The 25,463-nt window shown below is 35.8% G+C and overlaps 1 protein-coding gene across 11 annotated transcripts in view; it reads left to right on the top strand.

The window, feature by feature from the left end:
• C1galt1 (core 1 synthase, glycoprotein-N-acetylgalactosamine 3-beta-galactosyltransferase 1) overlaps positions 1-25,463 on the top strand; it is a 109,883-nt gene that overhangs the window by 35,138 nt on the left and 49,282 nt on the right. For 5 of the 11 annotated variants that reach the window (XM_021242840.2, XM_004862730.4, XM_087204686.1 and 2 more), the window contains one exon: positions 1,352-5,898. In XM_021242840.2, coding sequence (XP_021098499.2) covers positions 1,352-1,555 — 204 coding nt within the window. In that variant the 3' untranslated portion in view covers positions 1,556-5,898. Of the gene's footprint in view, positions 1-1,351; positions 5,899-23,901; positions 24,073-25,463 lie in introns of those variants that run through there. The other 6 variants (XR_015448751.1, XR_015448750.1, XR_015448749.1 and 3 more) reach the window with 3 other exon arrangements.

The following is a 25,463-nucleotide window of genomic DNA, read 5'->3' as shown; positions in this document are numbered from 1 at the left end:
AAATTGATCGCATCTTCTAAAATTGCCTGTTCTGTATCAGGACATTGTACAGAAACCAAAATGCTGTTATTCATCTATCACTGAATAATATTTTTCTAAGTCTTTCTAAATATCATGCATATATTTTCTTTATAGTAATTACTAAGAATATAGAAAAATTTTATCTGGTAAGTAGGGATGAAGATATTCAACTTCATACATACTCAACTTTATCAAAGAGGTGGGTTTTTTTTGGTACCGGGGATCGAACTTAGGACCTTGCGCTTGCGAGGCAGGTGGCAGAACCACTGAGCTAAGGCCCAGGCCCAATATTTTAATTTTTGTTAGAGATCATACTATATATCCAATTTACCCTTCTTAATTTTTCTGTAATACAACTGCATCAGTGTCTGGGATTTCAATTCTGTGCCATTGTTCTGCTTGATTTTGCCCCACCAATATGTTGTTAGTGAACCTTCTCTAAGTTACTAATTTAAAAATGTGTTAGTCTCCCTTTTTTTCTTCTCTTTCAAGGTGTTTCAGCAACTTTATGTCTTTATTCTTGCATGGAAGCTCATTAGTTTTGGGACAATGATACTTTTGCCCAGAATTTTTTCCTTAGGTTGCCCTTTTAGATCCCTTCATGAAACTTTGTCAATTAACATCTTTATCTACTAAGTATCTCTTTAGGTATTTCCTTTTTTGGGTAATATTCTGTTTGAGCTTTTAAAAAACTTACCTGTTTAATTTGGTATATATGAAAATGTTTTAAGCATCTTTTTTAATCGGATTTATAGAATTCCCTATTTATGTTTATTTTTTCTTTGACACTCTTGAGTGTTTTTGGTAACCACAGTCATTATTTCTTTTAAATAATTTAGCTGTTTTCTTTTATTGTCTTTTATTGCTTGTATGCTTAAAAATAACAGTTTAGTACAATATTTCAGTCATAAATATTGCTTCCAGAAAGGATCAGAAATTTGAAATAAACTATACCTTAACAAGTTAAACCTTCTGTGTTCATTTGTGGCTCTCATACCCTTGCCTCACAAATTTGAAATAAAATAAACTATACCTTAGCAAGTTAAACCCTATGTGTTCATTTGTGGCTCTCACACCCTTGCCTGGGAACTTGTTTTTTACTAAAACACTGAAAAATAAAAGAATAGTTTCAGTTAGAAATACTTTGGCAATTTTGTTTGACTAGGAACTCTTAGTTTCTAACAAACTGTTAGTTTCTTTCACGTCTAATAAATTAGGTAACTCTGCTTTATGTTGCCAACTTTAATGCTTGGATTCTTTTAAAATTAGTATGTGATGATTGGATATTAATGTGCTTTTTATTAACAGTGTCTTTCCACCACTATTTTAGGGCCCTGGTTGCTGTTCTGATCTTGCAGTTTCTTTTCACTATGTTGATTCTACAACCATGTATGAATTAGAATACCTCGTTTATCATCTTCGTGCATATGGTTATTTGTATAGATATCAACCTGCCTTACCTGAAAACATACTAAAGGAAGTAAGTCAAGTAAACAAAAATGAAGATCCAAAAGTAAAATTAGGGAACCCTTGAAAGGAACACAAATGAGCCAAGGTAAAAAGTCTGACATTGCACTAAAGAAAGACTTCTGCATTTCTGACACAGAACCTTGAAATCCCAGTGATGTATAGAAATCTATCAAATGAATGACTGCAAACTAAAGCTTTAAATAAGCTGTTAAATGTTTTTTGATACGGTAATATATAAATCTATATAAGAACTTGTGTTTTTTAAAGTGGTGGCAAGTAGAAGAACTAGAAAAGAGATTTTGTCACCTGTTCTCCACCATGTGTATCATTGTCACTGAGAAACTAAAACAGTTAAATTTGCTAAAACTGCTGTGTACCACATTAGTTACAGTGCTAAACGGATCTGCCTTAAAATTTTAGAAGGAAGTACTGTTGCTCAGTATTGTTTATAAATTTATTTGCAGTATGATATAAATGAACCACTCCTCCACACAGTTGTCTAATGAAAAGTTTGCTGTGCTTATTAATAATTAGTATTTCTTAAAGAAGGTAGAATAAGAATAGCACTTATCGTAAAGTGCATTAATAAAACTGCATTTTAAAATTATCATGGGCCTCAATATATTTGGTTCTAATTAATCTTTTACTGAATCTGTTGTCTCTTTTTTTTTTTTTTTTTGCTACTGGGGATTGAACTCAGGACCTTTTGCTTGCAAGGCAGGCAAGGCACCTCTGAACTAAATCCCTGGCCCTCTGTTGTCTCTTCTTAATGTTTAACCACTCTTGAATACCATTTTCCACTATTCGTATTTATTAAAGCATTAATGTTCTATAAACAAGCATTTTAAAATACTTTGTTCCAAAATTTACCCATTGTTAACTATGGGTAATTAATAGTAAATTTAATGCTATTTTGGCATGCTTTTCTTTACAGATATTTTTAGTTATTTTTTTTCCAGCTATATAATTAAATTTTCATTCTTATCCTTTTGAGAAATGAGAACTTGCTTGTGCCTTTTCTAACTTGGTTAAAACTGTCTTAAAATTCATATTTAGGTTTGAGGTGGCTGTTACACTGGCAAGATATTTTGAATTAAGTTTTGGCCAGAGTTAATTAAATGCATTAGAATATAGAATGTTTAAGCTAAAATATGTTAAAAGACCAAATAATATATGAACAACAACCTGAAGTTTGATGTTGACTTATTTTGGAATAATGTCTCACCAGTGGATAATTCTGACAGCAGAGTACCCATTGAAGACTACCATCAAAACATGTTTGTAAATGTCTCATTCTAACTTAGTCACTCTGAAGAGTTTTTGCAAAGAAAGAAAATCTTAAACTTTTTTGGTCTTTAGCAGTACTGGGTGTATAACAATATTTTACAGACTTTCTGTAAGATTATTTTTAATGTTACATATGATTTTGATTGTGCTAATTTTATCTAGTTGTCATTCCATCGATTCTGTTGCTTGGCTAAATAATTTATATTTATTGTACCAAAACATGACCTCTTTGTATGGTATATTTGAGAGAATGTAATTTCAGTGACTAATTGTGGATTACTTTTTCACATACTGAAAACACACACCAACTTTTACCTATTATTTTAATGATATCTACCAAAATTGTAAGGCATTCATTCTGTTCTTTGAACACTTCTTTACTATAGTGTGGATATATGAGTTTATCTGTGGTCCATAGATGCTATTCTTTATTAGAAGTGTAAATAGTTTATCATAAACATTAAAAAAAAAAACTCTTAAAATTGACTCATAGGAAATGAATGCTGTGATGAATCCTGGACTTTAGAATCAGACTGCCCGGGTTTTAAATTTTTGTAACCTTGAGCAGTTAGTCTCTCTGTGCCTCAATTTCCTCATCTATAAAGTAGGGGTAATAATCTTAACTACCTCATAGGATTTTTATGAGGATTAATAAATGAATATATATAAGACTCTTAAAACATTGTCTAGGCCAGCATAGGGAGTTTTTATTATTCTGTTGTGAAGCATAAATATTTAAATGAGTAGAATGATCAAATGAGATAGCAAAAGATTTTTGTATGTTTCTTAATAAATAATATTTAGTGCCTACTGTATATCAGGTACTGTGCTTATTCTGTATACAGGAGTGTTAATCTTCACTTTTCCCATATTATAAATAAGGAAACTGAGGCTCAGGGAATTAAAGAAACTTTTGCACAAAGCTAGTAAGTAACAGAAGTAGGATTCATATTCAAACCCTATGTGTTTTGTCAGCCAGCCTCAGGGTCATTTGGCATTATTCTCATTTTCACGTATACGATACGTGACATGTACATTGGCTAGTAATAATCAAATTAACCAGCCAAATTGTCATACTGATACTTAAATTGTGGTTCTTATACTCTTTCCTGGGAGTGTTTTTAAATAGAGATCAAGACCTCAGCCCCAGGAATTCTGATTGTAGCTTGGGCCCAGGACTATACATTCTTAGCAGATACCACACAGTAGTTGTCAAACAGTGGTCCCAACAAGCAGTATCAGTCTCAGCTGGGAACTTGTTGGAAACACCCTCGCGCCAAAGAACTAAATCAGAAACCAGGGTGGGTCCACCACCCATGATTAAACAAGGCATACAGGTGAGTCTTAATTCCTCCTACTGTGAGAACCATTGCCCAACTGCTTACATGATTATGGTGCAAATAGTCTTTGGAACACACTCAGGATGCCCCCACCAGTAAGACATTTTTCAGAAACTTAGACAAAGTATGTTTTAAATCAATTCAGTCCAGGATCACACTATATTAAAGGTAAAATAAAGAAAATTTAAAGGTTCAGTGGGTCATTGATTTTGGCAAAATTCTTTAACTTCTCCAGACTGACTAATAATCAGGGAACTGATAATAAACTTGTAAAATCTTTAATTCTCCATTACTATTAAGTGCATATTCATTGAAAGCATACATAAATGAATGTCGTCAGATGGCCACAGATGTGCTAGTAATAAATTTTAGATAGCAAAATGCTGTTTTTTAATATAAAATGTTTGACTGTCCTGTATGATCTAATGAAACAGAAACATTCTCCCAAGTATTCAACAGAGCACATGCAATCACATTTCCTAACAGTGATTTATTCACCATCTTTTAGATAAATTATTTCAGTATGGTACCAATATAAGGCTTTTGATGTCTTTAATAATACCAGGCTTGTATTTTCTGGTTGGAAGTTCATAGAAAAATTTTTGTTCCAAGATTTGGTTATTTTCAAATACCTTAAATTTCGGAGGACTTTCTGTCATTGTACTAAGATTAGAAAGTAGATCACTGACCAGTTTTTAATGTTTTTGAATATGGTAATTGGACCTATGCATTAAAGTTGCTAGCTAGTTATTTTCATAATTGTTTCTTGAACATTGGCTTTTCATTTCCTTGAGCCCATCAAACTGTATTACCTGTTTTTGAGGCACTATAGTACTTGAAAGACTCCCTCACTTGATTGATCAGGTCATTCTGGACTTTTATTCACTTAAATTTTCAGTTTAGTAGATCATTCTGTCTTTAACTATTTTTGCTTCTTTGTATTTATTGCCCTTCTTTGTTTCCTTAATAACTAACCTCCACTTTCTAGCTACTCTTTATGCTGCCTTCATAATGTTAATTTGGTTGTGTTAGTGATGAGAATTTGTATTACTTGCTGATCATTTTATACCTACTAACTTTAGGTTTTCCTGTGAGATAAAAAGTTTAAGAATAATGCCTGCTGGTTCTCAGGGTACTTGTCCTACTTAAAAATACACAATTTTAAACTAATTCTACATCTGTAATTACTAAAGGAAGTAAAGTTATTTGGATCATTTGCTTCATTTCCCTGCCTCTTTATAATAGGTCTGACAGAAACCTGCTTAAGAAATCTGGGAGACAGCCTGTGGTGCATTGTATGCTAAATGTATTCTCTTGGTTAAAAATGATTCATGTTTATATATCAGAGTTGAAGTAGAAATTTAAAAATTGAAATAAGGACTTCTACAAGTTCTCTTTACAGAAACCAGCCCTAAAAGCAGCTTTAGAGTTGAAGTGTGCTGTGTTTAAACTTCCTTCTCTAGCTTTCAGTTTGTATTTAAGTTTGAATGACTTTGCAAGGCCCTACAGTGAATAATCTACATGAAGTATGTTATCAGAGGGAAACTAATCTTACTGCTAAGCAGTGTGTTGTACTGTATAGTGAATGTGTTTTGAAATTTAAGAATTATTTAAAGTAATAGTGTCATGAATGATTTAAAAATGTTTGGTGACTTGCTTATTTTAAGTGATCACCATTAAGTCAGAAAAATGTATTTTTAAATGATTTTAAAAGTGCCTTTTGAAAATTTTTAAACAATGGATTTAAACTACATGAAATAAATTACCATGTTCAAAATCATTTCGTCTCATTATTTTTAACCAATGTAAAAGTTATGGGATAAATATTTTGTGAGTTTTTTTCTTTTTGGAGGGGGGTGTCCTGAAGTTTTTCACATTTAATATATATTATTCACTTTAAGGCAAAAAAAAAAAAAAAAAAACCCAAAACCTCTACCTCTGTCTTAAAATAGTATACCTGATATACCTTAAAGAATTAGAATGCTTTTTTGTAGTCCATATTGGTTCATGTACACTGAAAAATCCATTTATTCAACAAATAATGGATTTGCTAGAAATGCATTGGCAAGCAAGACATACAGGATCTCTGTTCTCAAAGTAAATTCTAGAGTTAGAATATATCAATAAATGTGTGGACAGGGTATTTCAGACAGTGGTGTCAGTAAGCTAAAGTGATAGAAAAGCATTTTTCTGGGTAAGACCTCAAAGAAGACCCAAGAAAGTAACTCAGATTTGAGCTGAAACCTGAATATCAGACATTTTTTTACACTTCAGAAATTTTTTATATTTATAAGAATCTTTGCCCTAGTAAAAAATGTTTCCACCTTCACTTAATCATATTTTGGACATGTAATCTGTAAGGCCAAAAAACTTGGTGTTTTTAAGTATATTTCATGAAGAGCTCAGGTCTGTTGATATTAAATCTGGCTAGGAATTATGGGATATGAGTTAAAATTGAACTGTATTTCCTAGGCATAGAATTATTCAGATGTTCATAAGGCCTTTATGTGTAGCCTGTTTGCCTCAGTTATCAGTAATTGCTACCCAATATGTTGTTATTAGCACACATGTATATACATGTGTGTAAACATGGATTAGTCAGCTTTAGAAAAGCTAAGGAGGTAAATGTCACTTCATGTTCCTTTGGTAGCAGAGTTGCGTGATTTAACATGTTCAGATAGCCAAATATTTTCAAATTTGCTAATATCATTAGAAAGTAGATTTATTAAAGATAGATTTACTGTCTTTTAAATTTTCCAGGAGTATAAAATTACAGTACTGAAAAGGATACAGCATTATTTATTGCTAAATTTATCTTCTTTCTAAAGGGAAGGGCCCTACCTCAAACATTTTTTACCAGATGTAGTACTGACAGTATAAGATTGTCCAAGAAAAATTCCTTGAGTGATTAAGAATGAATGAACATTTATCAACCGAAATTCAGCAACGTTGACATTCTTCAGATAAACTTCTATTAGTAAAACTCAGAAGTGAACTTTGTTTTGCCGTAAGTTTATTGCTCTTTCATGCATTCAGTATTGCTGCCTAGAACTTTACTGATAAAATATTCTTGCAACATTTTATTTTCCAAAAGAACTGCATTTGTTTGAGCTAATGCTTCTTATACTCTTTATCTTTGTTTTTGTTTGTTTGGGGCTTTTTTCCCAGAACTGAAAACTTTCCCAAGGCATATATACACTTTGTTTTACATATTGTCTTTGTATGGTGGCTGAACACAGCAGCTTTGCCATGCCAAAATATTTGTCTTTTTTTTTAATACGATTCAACCCTAATATTTAAGCGTATCTGAGTTTTCCAATGAATTCCTAGTGAAAGATTAACAATACTTTATTTGTAGAACTACTAAATGCTGTGACTACAAATTTGAATGCAGTGTCTTAGTCTTAACAGCTATTCATGATTTGATTTTCGTCAGGCTCAGTTTTTCATAAAACTTACTCTAAACTACATTTTCCCCTGCTCTGTTCCTACAACAGTACAATTGTACTCTTTTTTTATGTTGGAAGTTATTTTTTTAAATGAATTTTATTGATACATTTTAGGTATACAATATAATGACATTCATCATTGGAAATTTGCACCTTTATATAATCTTTCTTGCTTATTTTTTCCCCATTCCCCTGCCCTGCCCTCCCTTCAACCCCTCCCTCCCTATTTACAAAGATTTTGTTTCCATTTTTTTATTTTCTCATATTCCATTCCCTTTCCTTTCCCCTACCCCTCTAACTTCCCCTTCCCCATTGCCCCTTTTCTTCCTATTTCACATTATCTGTTACACCTTTTAGTCCTTTTACACTTTCAGTTTCTCACACTTGAGCAAGTTCGGTATTTACACATGTGTCCTATTTATTTCACATAAGTATTGCCTCAATGTGCCTCCATTTAGCTATAAATGGTTCTAATTTCTCATTTTTTATGGCTGAGTAGTACTCCATTAAAAAAAATTACATTTTCTTTATCCAGTCTCCAGTTGATGGGCAATTTGGCTGCTTCCAAGTTTTAGGTATTACAAATTGTGATCCTATGAACATGGGTGCACGTATATCACTGTGGTATGATTCTTTTAATTCTTTGGGAAAGATACCCACCAGAGGAATAGCTGGGTCAAATGGGACTTCCAGTCCTAGTAGTCCTTTGAGGTTTCTCCATAATGATTTCTGCAGTGGTTGCACCAGTTTGCACTCTCAGCAGCAGTGGAGCAGGATTCCTCTTTCCCCACTGCCCAGCCACCATTTATTATTGGTTAATTTCATGATAACCAGGCATTTCTGGGGTGCATCTCTCGAATGAACGGTGATTTTGAACATTTTTTCATGTTTATTTGCTATTTCTACTTCTTTGTCTGAGAAATGTCTGTTCATTTCAGATGCCCATTTTTGGATTGGGTCTTTAAATTTAGGAGGTCTGATTTGTTTTTTTTTTTACTTTCTTTATACATTCGAGATAGTTGACCTTTGTCTGAGGGACAGCTGGTGAAAATTTTGTCCCACCTATTGGGTTGTCTCTTCACACTGTTGGTGGTTTCTCTTGCTGTGCAGAAGCTTTTTAATAAGAGATCCCACTTGTTGATTGATTGTGCTAGTTCACAGGCAACTGAGGTTTTCTTAAAATATTTTCCTACACCAATGTCTTCAGGAGTTCTACCTAACCTCTGTTCCAGCCGATTCAGTGTTTCTATTTTAATATTTAGATCTTTAATCCATTTTGATTTTAGTTTAGTGCATGGTGAGAGCGATAGGTCTAGTTTTAATCTTTGGCAAGTTGAAACCCAATTTTTCCAGCACCATTTATTAAACAGGCTTTCTTTCCTCCAGTGAGGGTGTTTAGCTCCTTTATCGAAGATAAAATGGCTGAGTGCTTCTGGAGTTGTTTCTGCATCTTCTAATCTGTTCCACTAGTCCTCAGGTCTGTTTCTTTGCCAGTACCATCCTGTTTTTATCATAATAGCTTTGTGGTATAGTTTCATGTTGGGGGTTGTGATACCCCCTGCATGTCTCTGTTACCTAGAATTGCTTTTGCTATTCTGGGTCTCTTGTTCCAAATGAATTTTTGGATTGTTTTCTCAAGGTCCATGAAGTATGCTGCTGGGATTCCAAGTGGGATTGCATTGAATCTATTTGGAAGTATGGCCATTTTCACTATGTTGATTCTTCCTACCCAGGAGCAGGGCATGTCTTTCCATTTTCTGATATCTTCAATCTCTCTTTTCAGAGTGCCATAGTTTTCAGAAAAGAGGGCTTTGATTTCTTTTCTTGGGTAGATGCCTAGGTATTTCAGTTTTCTGGATGCTATTGTGAAAGGTATTGTTTGCCCTATTTCTCTCTCAGTGAGTCTGTTGTTCAAATAGAGGAAAGCCATTGATTTTTCTGTATTGACCTTGTAACCAGGTACTTTATTACTGGAGTTCTTGGGGTCTTTATAGAGTATCATGTCATCTGCAAATAATGACAATTTGACTTCTTCATTTCCTGTCCTCCTTTTTAATTTCTTTCTCTTGTCTAATTGCCATGGCTAATGTTTCCAAAACTATTGAACAGGAGTGGTGATAGTAGACATCCTTGTCTTATTCCTGATTTTAGTGTGAAGGGTTTCAAATTTGACCATTTAATATGATATTGGCTGTTGGTTTTTCATAGATGGCTTTTACCAGATTGAGGTAGAAACCATCTATTGCAGTTTCTGTAGGGTTTTTATCATAAATGCGTGTTGGATTTTGTCAAATGCTTTTTCTGCATCTATGGAGATAATCATATGGTTTTTGTCTTTGGGTCTATTGATATAGTGTTTTATATTGATTGATTTGCCTATGTTGAACCATCCCTGCATCCCTGGGATGAATCCCACTTGATCAGGGTGTATGATCTTCTTGATGGTCTTCTGCATTCTGTTTGCCAGTATCTTACTAAGGATTTTTGCATCTATGTTCATTAGTGAGATTGGCCTGTAGTTCTCCTTTTCGGTTGGGTCTTTCTCTGCTTTGGGGATCAGGGTGATGATTGCTTCCAGGAATGAATTTGGGAGTATTGCTTCCCTTTCAATTTCATTGAAGAGTTTCAACACTAGTGGCAGCATTTCCTCTCTAAATGTCTTGTAGAATTTAGCAGTGAAGCCATCAGGGCCTGGGCTTTTCTTAGTTGATAAGTTTTTAATTCCATTTTCAATTTCATTGGTTGATATTGTGTTGTATAGAATTTTTAGGTCTTCTTTGTTCAACTTTGTTAATTCATATGTATCTAGGAATCTGTCCATTTCTTCTGTATTTTCCATCTTATTGGTGTATAGGTCCTTGAAGTAGGTATTGCGAATCCTCTGGATTTCTGCTGGGTCTGTTGTAATTTCACCCTTTTCATTCCTAATTACATGGATTTGGGCCTTTACTTTCCTGTTTCTGATAAGGTTGGCTAAGGATTTGTCAATTTTGTTCATTCTTTCAAAGAACCAACTCTTGGCTTCGTTGATTTTTTGTATCATTCTCTTAGTCTCCATTGCATTGATTTCTCCTCTGATCTTTATAATTTCCTCCCTTGTATGACCTCTGGGGTTGTCCTGCTCTTTTTTTTCTAGAAGCTTGAAGTTTAGCATCAGCTTGTTTAATTGGGCTCATTCTGTTTTCCTAATATGCATATTCACTGCTATGAATTTCCCTCATAAGACTGCTTTCATTGTGTCCCATAGATTCCAATATGTTGTTCTATCATTGTCATTTAATTGAAGTAACTGTCTGATTTCTTCTTTAATTTCCTCTGTGACCCATTGGTTATTCAGAAGTGTGTTGTTCAATTTCCACGTGTTTATGAAATTTTTCCAGTTTCTTTTGCTATGGATCTCCAATTTCATCACAGTATGGTCTGATAATATACAGGGGATAACTTCAGTTCCTTTGCACTCACTTAAACATGTTCTATGTGTGAGTATGTGGTCTATTTTGGAGAATGACCCATGTGCAGCTGAGAAAAATGTGTATTCTGATTTTGTGGGGTGGAAGACTCTCTAAACATCTGTTAAGTTCATTTGTTCAAGAGTTCGATTGTGTTCTAGTATTTCATTAGATTTTGTCTAGTTGATCTATTTGTGACAGTGGGGTGTTGAGGTCCCCCACTAAAATTGTACTAGTGCATATATGACTTTTAATGTCCATTAGTATTTGTTTTATATAGTTGGGCGCACTAGTGTTTAGTGCATATATATTTATGATTGTCATCTCTTCCTCTTGGATTGTTCCTTTTACAAAGATGTAGTGTCCTTCTTTGTCTCTCTTAATCAGTGTTGGTTTGAAATCTACTTGATCTGCAAAGAAGATGGCTACTCCTGCTTTTTTTCAGGTTCCCGTCGCATGGAGTATTGTTTTCCACCCTTCATCTTTCAGTCTATGAGTTTCCTTTTGAATTAAGTGTGTTTCTTGTATGCAGCATATTGTTGGATTTTGCTTCTTGACCCATTCTGCCAGCCTATTTCTTTTGATTGGTGAACTGAGACCATTAACTTTGATGATTATAACTGAAGCATATTGACTTATCATTGTCGTGACTTTTTCTTTTTGTTGGGTTCTCCCCCTTTACATTTAATTTCTTGTCATGCCAGATGGGTTCCTTCTGCTTTGTTTCCTGGGGTTGTGATCCTCAATGTCTGTTCCTAGAATATTGTATAAAATTCTTTGGAGTGATGGTTTGTTATTCACAAAGTTCCTAAGGTGCTCTTTGTCATGAAAGTATCTTATTTCTCCATCAATTGTGAAAGATAGTTTTGCAGGGTACATCAGTCTGGGTTGGAGGCAGTTTTCTTTTAGAGCTTGGAATATGTCACTCTAAGCTCTTGTTGCCTTGATGGTTTGTGTTGAGAAGTCTGCTGTGATTCTGATGGGCTTTCCTTTGTATGTGATTTGTTTCTTTTCTCTAACTGCTTGTAGAATTTTGTTCTTCTGTTGAGTTTCTGGAATCTTAATTATATGCCTATGTGTAGATTTTTATTGATCAAGGCTATTTGGAGTCCTATATGCCTCACTTATCTGTATGTTAAGTTCTTTCCCCCTGCTTGGGAAGTTTTCTGCCATTACTTCTGTGAAGAGTTTTTTTATGTCATCTGCACTCTCTCCTGTTTCTTCATTGACTCCAATCAGTCTTATGTTATTCTTCTTTGCATCATCTAGCAGCTGCTGGATTGATTTCTTGTGTTCCCTTATAATTTTGAAGCAGTTTTTCTTTTCCTGGTCATTAATTGCAATCTTACCTTCTATATCTGAAATTCTGTCCTCACATTGGCTCATTCTGCTCTGTAGACTTTCAGTGGAGTTTTTGATCTCCTGGAAATCTATTTGCATCTGTTTTATGGATTCCATTTGTTTCCTATGTTGGGATTCCATCATGTTCCTCAGCTCCTCTCTAAGATTTATTAATCATGTCTTGCACTAGGAGCACAATTTCTCCTGTTATCTGAGAAATTATTTCTGATTTCGTTTTTTCTAGATCCCCTTTTGTTGCCAGTTCAGTGGGTCCAGGTGGTTGAGTATCAGAGTGTTCCATCTCATTTCCCTTTGGGGTTGCTGTAGGTGATCTGGAAATCTGGTTTTGAGACTTATTTACATGTTTTCTCATTTCACCTGGGGGGTGTGTGGTGTTGTTGGTGCCCGTGCATATCACCTCCTCTGAACTGGGAGAGGTGGGACGGGCTGGGAGTGGCGGTAGGTATGGTGGCCCAGAAGCCCCTTCCTCTGGGCCAGGAGCAGCAGGACAGAAGACATCCCAAACGCCCTATCCTCTGGACTAGGAGCATCGGGAGGGATGGTGGCCCAGAATCCCCTTCCTCTGGACCAGGAGCAGTGGGACAGGGGCTCAGAAGCCCCTACCTGTGGTCCGGGAGTGGCAGGAAGGATGGTGCCCCGGAAGCCCCTTCCTCTGGACCAGGAGCAGTGGGACAGCAGCTCAGAAGCCCCTACCTCTGGGCCAGGAGCAGCGGGACAGAAGGCCTATTAAATGAGGTTTTTAAAGTATGTGTTTAGAATTGGTCTCAGTGGTGATTTCCCTCCTAATTTTTTACAAACCTACTTGCCCCATTGAATTTTCCTTCACCCTAGAATCTGGCTCTCTGTATCTCCCTCCTACTTTTATCTATGTCTTTTTTTCTTTTTTCTTTTTCTTACAACTGCCAGCAATTCTTTGGTTTCTTAAGACTTTTTCTTGCTCCCATTTTCTGTCAGCAAATATATTTCAAGCGTTCCTAATTACCTGTATTTAGGGAATTTCAATTTCCTCTCACTAATTTAAGCAACTTTCATTAGAAGTCACTGAAACCTGAAGGAAGAGAGAAGACTCAGAGTACATGTAGCATAAGCCTAATTTCCTTTTTCCTAAGGAGACATTTCCCTTTAGAACCTCCTCCATAAATTATGTTTAAATACTTGAAAACCAATAAGACTCATCCTCATTTTTGTTTTGCCTTCGTTTTTCGAGATAGTCACTATGTCATCTAGCACTGCCATAGAACTTTTTACATAGTCCAGCCTGGCCTCGAAAAATGAATCTTCCTGCCTCAGCCTTCTCAGTATTGGGAATTAAGGCATGTGCCAACCTGGCCTGATTTTTTTTAACCCCAGTTGATGCAATCTTCTCTGGAAATAGTAGTGTGATTTTGAATGGTACTGGTGGCAGAAGGAGCTTTTAGGAACAGAATCACAACTATTTGAAACAACATTTGCTGGCTTGCTAAAGATGGAGTTCAAATCATAGTGTGATACATAGGAGTTATATAAAAAAGAGATAGTTGTCATAGAAAGGTGGCATGTCTTGTCACTGCCCTCGGTCCTAGGCATCCAGAGCTTCAAGTGCTGCTGCCACAAGAGACAGCTGTTTCCCAGCTAAAAGATATAACTTCTTGGGCCAGGGATTTAGCTCAGTGGTTCTGCCACCTGCCTCACAAGCAGAAGGACCCAAGTTCGATCCCCGGTACCAAAAAAAAAAAAGACATAACTTCTTCAGATTGGAGTAAAGGGATATATAATAGACCCTAAGCTTTCTGTCCTAGGTGTACATGCAGTATTTCTAGTCTGATTTCAAATGGGTTGAGGTATGTGAAGATAATTTGAAGGGAGAGAGCTTGATGCCTTTAAACATTTTTTGAAAATAGATTGAAAACCACCTAAGTTTAGCCTAAAGATCAGTGACATCAAGGAGATGTGAATTTATTGGTTTAGGTTCATTCTTTTTAATTAAATATCAAATTCTTATCCCTAGTAAATGTAAACCAACAGTGGGATGTGAACTGACATGACTGGACCCCAAACGTGGACAAATTACATCTTTAATCTTAAGAATTTTTAGAACTATGATAATCAGAAAAATAAAACATTTCATAGAAGGAAATGTCTGTTAGGTCAAACTGTTGTCCATTCAAATCAGAAATTTAGCTTTATAGATAAAAGATTCCAACACTATTTAAAATAGTGTTGGAAAAATTCCAACAGTATTTAAATGGTCCCTCTAAACTGTTCACTACTAGCTTTTTAATATAGTACATATTAAGATTGTGTGACCTTCCACATCCTGTTTTCCCTTTTTGTTTCTATTTATTACACAAATGTTTAACTACAGAAAAAAATGTAGCTTCTTACCAAACATTTAACCAATATTTGAGTACTTAAAACAAGGCTAAATTAGGCTAAATCATAGGGATAGAGTGGCATATATTTGTGCTCTCAGGAACTCATTTCCTAGGAGGTGGAAAGTGCAAAGACAAAAGATAGTTAAAGGCCGTAGAATTGTACATTCAGGCAGTGTGCTCATGGGTTTATGTATCTTTAATTACAACGCTGGAGGGTGGACATTATCCCATTATATACAGGAGGAAATTAATTTACCCATGGCTGTAGGGGTGGCAAGTAGCAGAATCAACATTTCAGTGTGTTAATAAATAGGTCTTTAAGACAGCAGATTGTTCCAAATCACTGCTGTATATTATAAGGTTTAAAAAACAATGAAAAAGAAGAAAGAACTTACACTAATCATGTCTTCCCTTTCTGGCAGTGTTTTCTCCCCAGTTAATTTATTATACACAATGATTTCATGTCCTGCTATCAGGATCTAACTAAAAATGTTCTCTTCCATAAAACCACTCCAGTTCACTATAGTCAGAAGTGATTTCTTCTGTGTTATGCTCTGTAGAACTAATCTCCAAATATTCCAATTATGGAAAGATAACTAGCTTTTTAAAATCTTTTTTATGTCATTGCATTTTGGGGTATATATATACATACTTATGCATTATATTTGTACATGTATAATATTGGTATATTAGTACTTATTTGTTGAAGGAACATGATCAAAGACATTTTACTAATAGAATGTACAATGTAAAAATACAGTTTCTTAGTTCTATGAAGTTTTAGTTGTATATCTTAAATATCACAAATTGTCTTAGAGTATTTTTTGTGTAATGTATATTTTAGACTTTCCTGGAATGGTTTCTCTATCCATATTTGCCATATATTGAAGTGCCTAGTAATAGCCTAGTTCTAAAATTAAGCCCTTTCTTAGAGTGGCCCAGAATGAAATGGAAAAATATGATGACAATAACACATAACATAATGACCAGAAATAACACAGATTTGAGGAATTAGAAATTATGAGAAAGTTTTGGTTGGTACATTAGCTATTGAACCTTCTGAATTCAAAATTTTATAAACATCTTGAAAATGCATTGTAAGACATGTAAGTGGTAGTAGCTTTCTCAATTGCATCATGCCTGAGTTGGAGATGATAATGTCAGAGGTTGCTGGAAAGCAGAACTAAATATGTTACTTTTTAGCCTGAGCCATGTAAGGGGAACTGAAAGAACCAGATGTTGTGCAAGGGAAAAAACAGAATATGAACCAAGAGACTATTTCTGAAATGGGCTATCTCTAAAGCACTTCATTCTCATAACAAGCGATGTGTAAAAACTTTCATCTGTATCATTAAGTGCCTTTTATTCTGTAATTTCATGTTGCTAAAAACACTTCATAAGGTTAATAAAAAATTATCCAGAAGTATCCTGAATCCAGAGGCCAGGAGAAAAATACCACTTCTCTGACTTAAACCCATTAACCTATACCAAGTTGTCAGAATTGAGAGGTTATGGTTAGGAAGTTATTCCCTTTTTAAATATTTAAAATGTTTCCCCCTTGTTTGTGTTAATTTTTCTTCAAAACATACAGAAAAGTTCAAATCAGAAAGTTCACCAACTTAACCTACATTATGTCTTGTGTATTTACTGGCAATATTTTTCTTGGACTGATTACTTAGTAAATGATGAAATCCATTATGTAAACATTCATTAAAGTACAAAGATTAAAATTCAAATAGTATCCCAAGCCCCCACCCACCCAAAACTAATCCTAGACATCTATACACAAATATAAATAGGATAGTGAGCTAAATATGTCATAAACTAATTTTAATATTATAATTTTTTTAAATAGTTGTTCTGACACTGCACAGAATCTGCAGACTGATCTGGGGTGGGGAGAGAGAGGGGCATAATTAAGCAATAACAAACTCCAGTCACTTCTCTGGAGGGGGAAGATGGAAGAGGAAGAGATGGGTCTTAAGTTCTCCATAACAACATCCAGTCCTAAAGCAAATGAAGCATAGTCTACCAGGTCTCAATGGGGTAGAGAAAGCCAAACTGGATTTCAAGTGTAAAGGTAAGTGAGAGGAGTCAGGGAACATGAAATTGATGGACTCTATTTAAAAACTCTTAGATGATGAAATCCATCTAATAAGTGGACAAACATTGAGAAAAGGACTGGTGGTGATTGTTTGATCATTTAAATCTGTTACTAAGGATAACACAATAAGGCTAGAGAAGCATTTGAAGGGCATTTTTATAAATCTTTCGATATCTTAATATAAAAAAAGATGGTTAACAAGTTTGAAAATGGAAAATTCTAAGGTACACGGTAACACATGCCCTAGTTGCTTTTACTTTTCAGAATAGTTTTTGTGAAGTGTATCCATCAAGAAAGAGACATATGCCAAGTTATAAAAGTAATCACCAAAATAACCAAAAATGTAAGGCTGCTAACCATTAAATTGAAACAAAATTAAAGATAACACAAGCCATATATCAAAAAGTAAGGAAGGGGCCAGGAATTTAGCTCAGTGGTGCCACCGCCTGTCTCAGAAGCTCAAGGTCCTGAGTTCCATCCCCGGTACCAAAAAAAAAAAAAGGAAGAATTTAAATGGAAAGTAATACAAGATGAAAGATTAAGATATATGCAGTCTCTTATGGAGCAAGGTACTAGAATTGGAAGAAGATTCACTGTTCATTCTATTTTGAACTTTTAAAAAATCATATTTATGTGTTTTCATAATGAGAGAATTAAAGAGAAGAGGTACTGACTCTTAAGTCATTAGAATTTTTACTACTGATAAAGAATGGCCACAGAGACTCTTAAGCAGCATTTTTGGTAAGCAGGTGAACATATGTCCAGGAAGGATCTCAAAGCTGATACAGGTTCCTTTTCTATCTTTCCAGGAGGAATTCCTTTCTTCAATAGAGGGTAGAAAGACTACTGAATTAATCTTAATGACAGGATAGATCAGGGAAGTATCCACCTTTATAATGAGTAGGAAATAGATGACCCATATGAATAACCAGGAGCTTCAGCTGTACTCGTGTTAGTGCCCCTCACTTTCATCTACTCTATATACTCAGTCCATTTATTAAGCCTGGGAGTCAGAATTTAGTCTCCTATCTTCTTAAAACACATTTGTTCTGGCTTAAATCCAACTTGTCTTTCACAGAGAGAGAGGACAACAAATGAGCCCTTTCTCTTATAAAAATACAGTACTATCAATTTCTAGAATTTAAGACTTTTTAAATGCTTTGTTTTAAAGATCCAGCAACAAGTCTGTAGTTAAGTACACCAAACTGACACCATTCATGCTAGATCTGGCAACAGAACTCAGTTCTGACTCGAGATCAGTGGTGTTTGTACTGAATTGCCATTCTCTTCTTTCTTAGCTGTTTACTTTTTACTGCTAGATAAAACATTGTATTGGTCTCTGCCTTTTCCTACCATATGTAAATATATTGTAGGTAGTATAATGTTTCCAGGCACTGTTATCAGGCTATAGCCTCAAAAATTTTTCCAGTTCTTACGAAAGTGCCATAATACAGGTATGGATTCACTTTGTTAATAAGGAAATGGAACTTCAAGGAAGTTGGATTTTACTCCTCTAATAGGTAGAACAATGACCACCTAGAACCTCAGAATGTGGCCTTATTTTAATTAATAAGGTTTTGGCTGACATAATTAAGGATTTAAATATGAAAGAATAATACTGAACTGAGGGTGTGAATCCAGTGAGTAATGTCTTTATAGAAGAAAAGAGATTTAACATCCAGACCCACAGACATAAAGTCCTGTGAAGATGGAGACAGAGATTAGAGAAGTTACCAAGAGCCAAGGAATGCCAGAAGCCAGAAGAGACAAGGACACATGCTCCCCCAGGGCCTTAGGCTGGAGCATGGCCCTGCCAACACCCTGATTGCACGTTTTTGGATTCCAGGACTATGAAAGATCAAGTTTCTGTTCTTTTAAGTCACGAAGTTTGTGGTAATTTTTACAGCAACCCAAAGAAACTGGTATAAATCCATATTGCAACAGAACTGGAAAGTGGCCCCTAGGGAATTCAACTTGGGACCCATGACACCAGTGCCCTTGAACCATAACAGACAGCAGTGATTTGCAGCTGGCTTCCTGGATTGTTCCATTCAGTCTAGAAACCTTGTTTTGCTGTGCTGACTCTCATTATGTATCCTTTAAAGCACAGATTAAATGTCACACTTCCTTTTCAGAAGCATTTGCTGAGTAAGGCTGTAACCTGTACTTCCCTTTTCAGAACTTAGCAGTTTAAAAAAAAAAAGGCCTTTAAAATTACCTAGGAGGTTTGCTATGCATTATTCGAACAGGCATCAGGTGTCTTGAATCCTGTGTTGCCTAGGGGGGACATTATAGGAATTGTGTATTCTTCTGAACAAAGAAATGATGAACACCCTGTCATGAAAAGTTTTTAGATAAGACAAGATGTGATTGAAAACTTGGTGAATGTGTAAATTTTAAATTATTCCATCATTTTTGTCATTCTCTTGAGGCAGTTCTAGAAGTCCAGAACCTTTTGAATATTGAGCCATTTTGCATTTCATACATACATTACAAATATTTTGATTTTTCTCAACATAAGGTTTCTTAATTTTCATACAAATAAATGTATCAGGCTGTCTTTAGGGAGGCTGAATTTTGTCTTTCAAACTGTCAGGTAAAAGGGCCAAAAACCAAGACCAGACCAGGCCACAGCAAGCCTTTATTAGGGGAACAGATCTGCCGGGCTGTCTGAACAAAGGAGAAACAAAAGCAGTATGGCCGGGGCAGGGAGAGTCTTTTATAGAGACTGGGGTGGGGTTTGTAGGGGCTGAGGAGGGGTTGAGTGAGGTAGTGACTAGGGAATGGAGGAGCCTGTGAAGTCACTAGGTGGTAGGAGGTGAGCGAGTATTAGGTTACTCTCTAGGCGGGAACAGGGGCATGCTGGGAAGAAGGGTTTGTTCTTTGGTGGGAGCAACCATCTTGGCATGATGTCACACGGGAGGGGGCAAGGCACCATAGGAAGAGGGCTGCTACTATACATAATAGCTGCTGAGGTAGTGGGAGACCTATCACAAACCACATCCATAAGTAAATATGACGTTTTTGTTCTTAGTTTCATTTTTTATGTTTACATTTTCGATTCCCACCCTCCCCAAATTTGTTTTCTTAAATGGAGTAGCATAGGAAAGTAACTTTTTACTAGTCAATTTGTTGCCCAATTGTCTCAAAATGCATTGCTCAACATTTATTTTAAATCACGTATGTGTGAACCCTATTCTGGTCTGCTTATCTATTTTTTCTCCAATACTACATTATGTTAATGCTTTTAGATACATAATGCTTAATTGGCAGAATAAGTTACTCAAAGCAACATTTTGCACAATGTAATGATTATATTTATCATAGCATTATACCTTGAGCCCTTTTCAGCATCATTGTATTAAGGGCCACCTTAAAATGTCCAGGTGTTCCTGAGAGGTTCCTGGGGCAAAGGGTCACATGTACACAAGGTTTCTGTCTCACTCAACACCCAGGCTGCCCCTACAGGGCCACTAATGCCATCCCATAGCTGCTCAAGTGGACATTGCCATCTCCTGCAGTGACTTGACTCCTACATCATCTTTGATGCACATCATCCCCACAGCACAACAGAGATCAGACTTTTCTGACTGTTGCAGAACAATGGAAGAGTCCAGAGAATCCTTTATAGGAGCTGTCAAGCTCCTGGAGGATCCTCTCCCCACACCAGGCTGGCTCCTTGCCTTCTTGGCCCTGTTTCCAAAGAACCAGAGTAGCTCAGCCACCCCCCTAGAAGCTATCCAGATGCCACTACATCTTTAGAATTGGAGCAAAATGGAAATCTGCACTGAGAGAAATGAGGATTTCCCCTCACCCCATCTAAACCTCTCAAAATACCAACCTTCCCATTGGAGAAGTGGCCTCTCTGGGCTGAAAACATTTGCTCTCTTCTGAGAGTATTGTCTGCATTTTGAATTTATGACCCCAATAAGAAAACTCTCCCAATGATCTGATACCATTAAGAATGTCACAAAGCCTGTCTTGGTTATTCATGTGATAGCAGCAACAGCCAACAGGTGAGGCTGTGCCAAATTCAGTTCTCATGCTTCGCCTCAGTGTATTAGGGTTTCAAACATGCTGTAGGATCTGACCTCTGCCATGGTCCCCTTGTTCACGAAACGAATCAGCCTTGAAATGTAACAGAGTACTACTTCACAATTTCAGTCATACAACATGCCTTTTTAAAATTAGCTTCTTCCAAATTATCCCCTTTAAATTTCAAAATTTTGGAAGTGGAAGGGGAAAAAGAGTTCTTTTCTTATCATAAATTAGGCCTGTGACCAGCTGTTTCTGAAGTAAATGGTGTTTTTATCTACGTGGGAGTCAGTCTTCACCAGATTAGCCCTTTCTTCCATGTCTTCTTATACTTAGACCAGCTCAGGCTACTTGGATGAATTCTCGATCAAAGGGAAAACTGGTGTCCACATGTTGAGTGACTCAAGAGTGGTAGCAGAGCATGTAACCTGAGTCTGAAGTTTCAAAAGACATCAAGATCCAGTTGTCTGTGTTTGAATAGTATACAGACTAAAAAGAGTGAAAAGAGTTGTAAAACTGCCATGTACTCACAGATCTCAAATTAGAATCATAGATGACCTCATTGTAGGTGAATCACCTAATATATTAATGTATATAAAATACATTAATGTATATAATGTACTTAGTGATTTTAAATATGTTATATATAATATATATATTTTATATATAATCTTTGCTCTATGGTAAGCAAAAAAATAGGCTTATTTGACTTTTTACTAGTTTTATACTCTTTACAAATCCTAAATGTAGAGAATATTTTCTAAATTTTTCCCTTTGATTACTCCAGGTTGTTGCATGGAATTTGTTTGGAATTCATTCATCAGTTTGTCTTGTGAAAAGAGTTTCCTTTTTTTCCTCTTTGCATCTAAAACTTTTGATGTAGGATTACTCAGTTTCTGCTGCTATTGAAACTGAAATAAGTGAAACAAAGTAATAGAATCTGTAAATTATATCAAATTAAAAATCTGCATCCCAAGGAAAACAACCAACAGAGTGGAGACAGCCTACAGAATGGGGAAAAATTTTGCCAGCTATTCCTTGGACAGAGGACTGATATCTAGAGTATATGAAGATCTCAAAAAACTTAAGACCTCCTAAAATAAAAGACCAAATCAAAAATGAGAAACCAAAATGAATAGACACTTCTCAGAAGAAGTACAAATGGGCAATAAATGCATGAAAAAATGTTCAACCTCACTGGCCATTAAAGAAATGTAAATTAAAACATTAAGATATCATCTTACTCCAGAAAGATGGCTATAGTCTAGAAATCAAATAAAAATTATTTTACTATATTGTTAATAATATAAATATTTGACTATTATTATGGCAAGGCTGCAATGGGGGAAAAGGAATCCTTCTGCATTGTTGGTGGAAATGTAAACAAGTACAACCACTATGGAGATCAGTATGGAGATTCCTCAAAACTAATGCTAGAAATTTTACGCCACCCAGCTATTCCTCTTTTAGGTATCTTCCCAAAAGAGTTAGTCATATTACAGTCATGCATCCATCCCCATGGTTATAGCAGCACAATTTGTAATACCTAAATCTTGGAAAGAGCCTATATGCACATCAATAAATAAATGGATAAAGAAAAAGTATTTACACAAGACAGAATATTACTTTGCCATAAAGAAGGATAAATGTAAGGCATTTATAGGTAAATGGATGTACCTTGAGACCATAATGTTAAGTGAAATAAATCTGACACACAAGTTTAAATATAGTATGGTTTCTCTTTTATGAGAAACCCAAACTATAGATAAAGCATAATAAAAGATAAACAATAGGAAGTAGGAAATCTTTTTCAAATGAAAAGAGGAACAAGATGGAGGGAGGGGTAGAGAAGGAAGAGAAAGATTTTAAAAAGTTGAAAAATGGAAATAGAACTTTTGCTAATGGGAAAGGGAGTAAGAGTTGGAGGGAGCAGGGAGGGATGAGAGGGAAAGGGGATGAAATAAAATTAAGATGTGCTATGTACATGTATGAACTCCCTACAATAAATGTAATATTGTACTCCAAACATGTACTAATAAGAATATTAAAAATAAAAGAAATAGAACCTGTGAAAATGGAAACCATTGACTTTACCCAGAAGCACATGCATGAGATTATTTTTCAAATGAAGTTAAAGTATGAGTTTCCTATGAACTGACATGCTATTTCTCAAGACTATGTAACAGGATGGTGGTTGTTTTCTTTCATTAAAAAGTACCTTCACCCCATAACATGACGTGTTAAAATCTGAAGTTATGGTTACTTTCACTTTCTGTTGGTAATTCTAGCAGTAATTACTTGGAATTAGTTGTCCAACAGGTAATTCTACCCAAGATTCAACCCACACTATCCTATACACACAAGGCCAGCAAACACTTGTTTTATTTCCCAGCTTTAATGTAAGCCAGAATCACACCTAGGATGCTCCAGTGTGGTAACACAGATACTAACACCCCTAATACCTTCAGAACCAGCGTTAGTCACCACCTTCTTTTGCATGGGAAGTTACATGGAAAACAATTTCCCAGGTAACAATCGTGCTTCTACAGCCAAGGATGATTGCTGACCCTTGACAGTTTCTGACAACATTTCAGAACTATCTTTTAAGAATAGTAGTCTTCTTCATTAACAAAACATGGGGAAAATTCATTCCTCACACTCCTCACTTTTTATTCATGTCAACAGTTTAGATGGAGAGTGAAGATAAATCTTGAGGAAACCCAGATACAGTGACCTCATTTTACACTTTGCCACATTGCACATAGGAATAGGCCAGCCGCTTGATGTGCTGTTTTTCCTGCTTTAGTATTTCGAACTTGAGTCAAACTGAAGAACAACTTCAGTTGTGTGCTGTGATCCTCACAGTTTTCTTCCCCCAGGATAAATTTAGCTATGTGTACACTTGAGCCTGCTCTAGACAGGTGAGGGAGATGGGAGAAAACATCATCATCATAGTAGGGGGAAAGGCCTGCCCCCACTTCATCGCCAGCAACAAGGTCTTGGTGAGATCTCTCACTTTCTATTACTCAGTATTGTTCTTGCAGAAAATGCACATCTTTCAGTAACAAGAAGAGGATTGTCATGAAGGGAGAACTGGCCAGATGGAAGGTGGTGAAGAGAAACTAGGGAAAGTACAGACAAAAGAAACAAGAAGAAGAGCAACTTTCTGGTGTTGCTTGGTTCAGCCCATCACCTCGGGTTTGTATTTTTCCTTAACCTTTTGCTCAGTTTTCCTCTACAAGTCCAACTCTTATATTCATACAAATGACTAATTTTTATCTCTAGTTACTTTGCTGGTCTTGGGATTTCAGAGATAAAAAGATACAGTCCAGACCCGGGAGCTCAGCATCTAGAGATAGCTCCTCCAACCTAACCTTACAAGGTCCATGACTGTCTTCAAATGTGCCAAACCAAAATGAGTGATTAGGGCCAAGGGCTTTGAAGCAAGAGCAACTCAAAGATGACAAATGACTACCTAGGATGAAGCCCTGCCAGATGAACTGTCCAGGGCAAATGAAGTAGCTTTTTGGAAACCAAGATATTTTGTGAAGTTAGAATTTAGGGGAGCTTACTCAGTGACTTCTGTAATGAAGTTTTGTTGGTAGCATTTGTCCATTGAGTTTTGGGGATGTTTTTTCAAATTTTTAAGTTCTTACTATTTACTTTGACTTATTAAGCATAATCATTATAGAATCTACATTGGTAACTCCATTATCCAGATCCCCTATTGTTTTAGACCTTTTATCTATTTCTTTTGGTATTCATTTATATTTTCAATCTTTTGGGGTTGATGCCATATGTGACAGAAACATGACACTTCTCAGTAGCTGTTTGAACAGGAAGAATGAATCTGTCTCACCTTATGAAAGCCATAAAATCTGTTAAAATCTATGCTACCCAAATTCCTCTAGTGGCAATGGTGTATATGTAACTGACAAATCAAGAACCCACTGACTTTCTGACTGACCTAGTGAGGTTACAGAGAGTTCAGCAAAGAATTGTCCACAGAGAACCAAAAGGGGCAGGCCCCCCAACTCCTGCAATGTGTGGAATACCCACACTGTATTAATCAATATTCAATCCAGTATCTTTTCACTTTAGACATTCAAGAATGAGCGGACCTATGTGGTCTTAGAAGGGAGGATAAGCCTATCCCTGAACCATCACCTTTCATCATACTTTATGCTTAGAGAATAAGTACTGAGGATGTACTTGCTTTAAATGCATTGAATTATTCTATATCCTTACTTGCTTCCAGTGTTTGTTTAGAATGTAGCAATTTAATCTGGGTGCAGTGGCACATGCCTGTAGTACTAGGTACTTGGCAGGCTGAAGCCAGAGGATCACATGTTTGAGGCTAGCCTGAGAACCTTAGCAAGACCTTGTCTCAAAATAAAAAGGACTGGGTATGTAGTTCAGCAATCCCTAGATTCAATCCAGGATAAACTTGAGGCATTTGTAGGAAAATGAATGTACCTTGAGACTATAATATTAAGTGAAATAAATCAGACACACAAGCTTAAATATTGCATGGATTCTCTTATATGAGAAATTCAAATATAAACAAAGAGCAAAATAAAAGAGATATTAGA

Source organism: Heterocephalus glaber, unplaced genomic scaffold, assembly GCF_053883595.1.
Source record: "Heterocephalus glaber isolate CG9 unplaced genomic scaffold, H.glaber_assembly_v1.0 deba00000546, whole genome shotgun sequence".
In the NCBI taxonomy this organism is placed as follows: domain Eukaryota; kingdom Metazoa; phylum Chordata; class Mammalia; order Rodentia; family Bathyergidae; genus Heterocephalus; species Heterocephalus glaber.
This window is presented reverse-complemented; position numbering and strand designations above follow the sequence as displayed.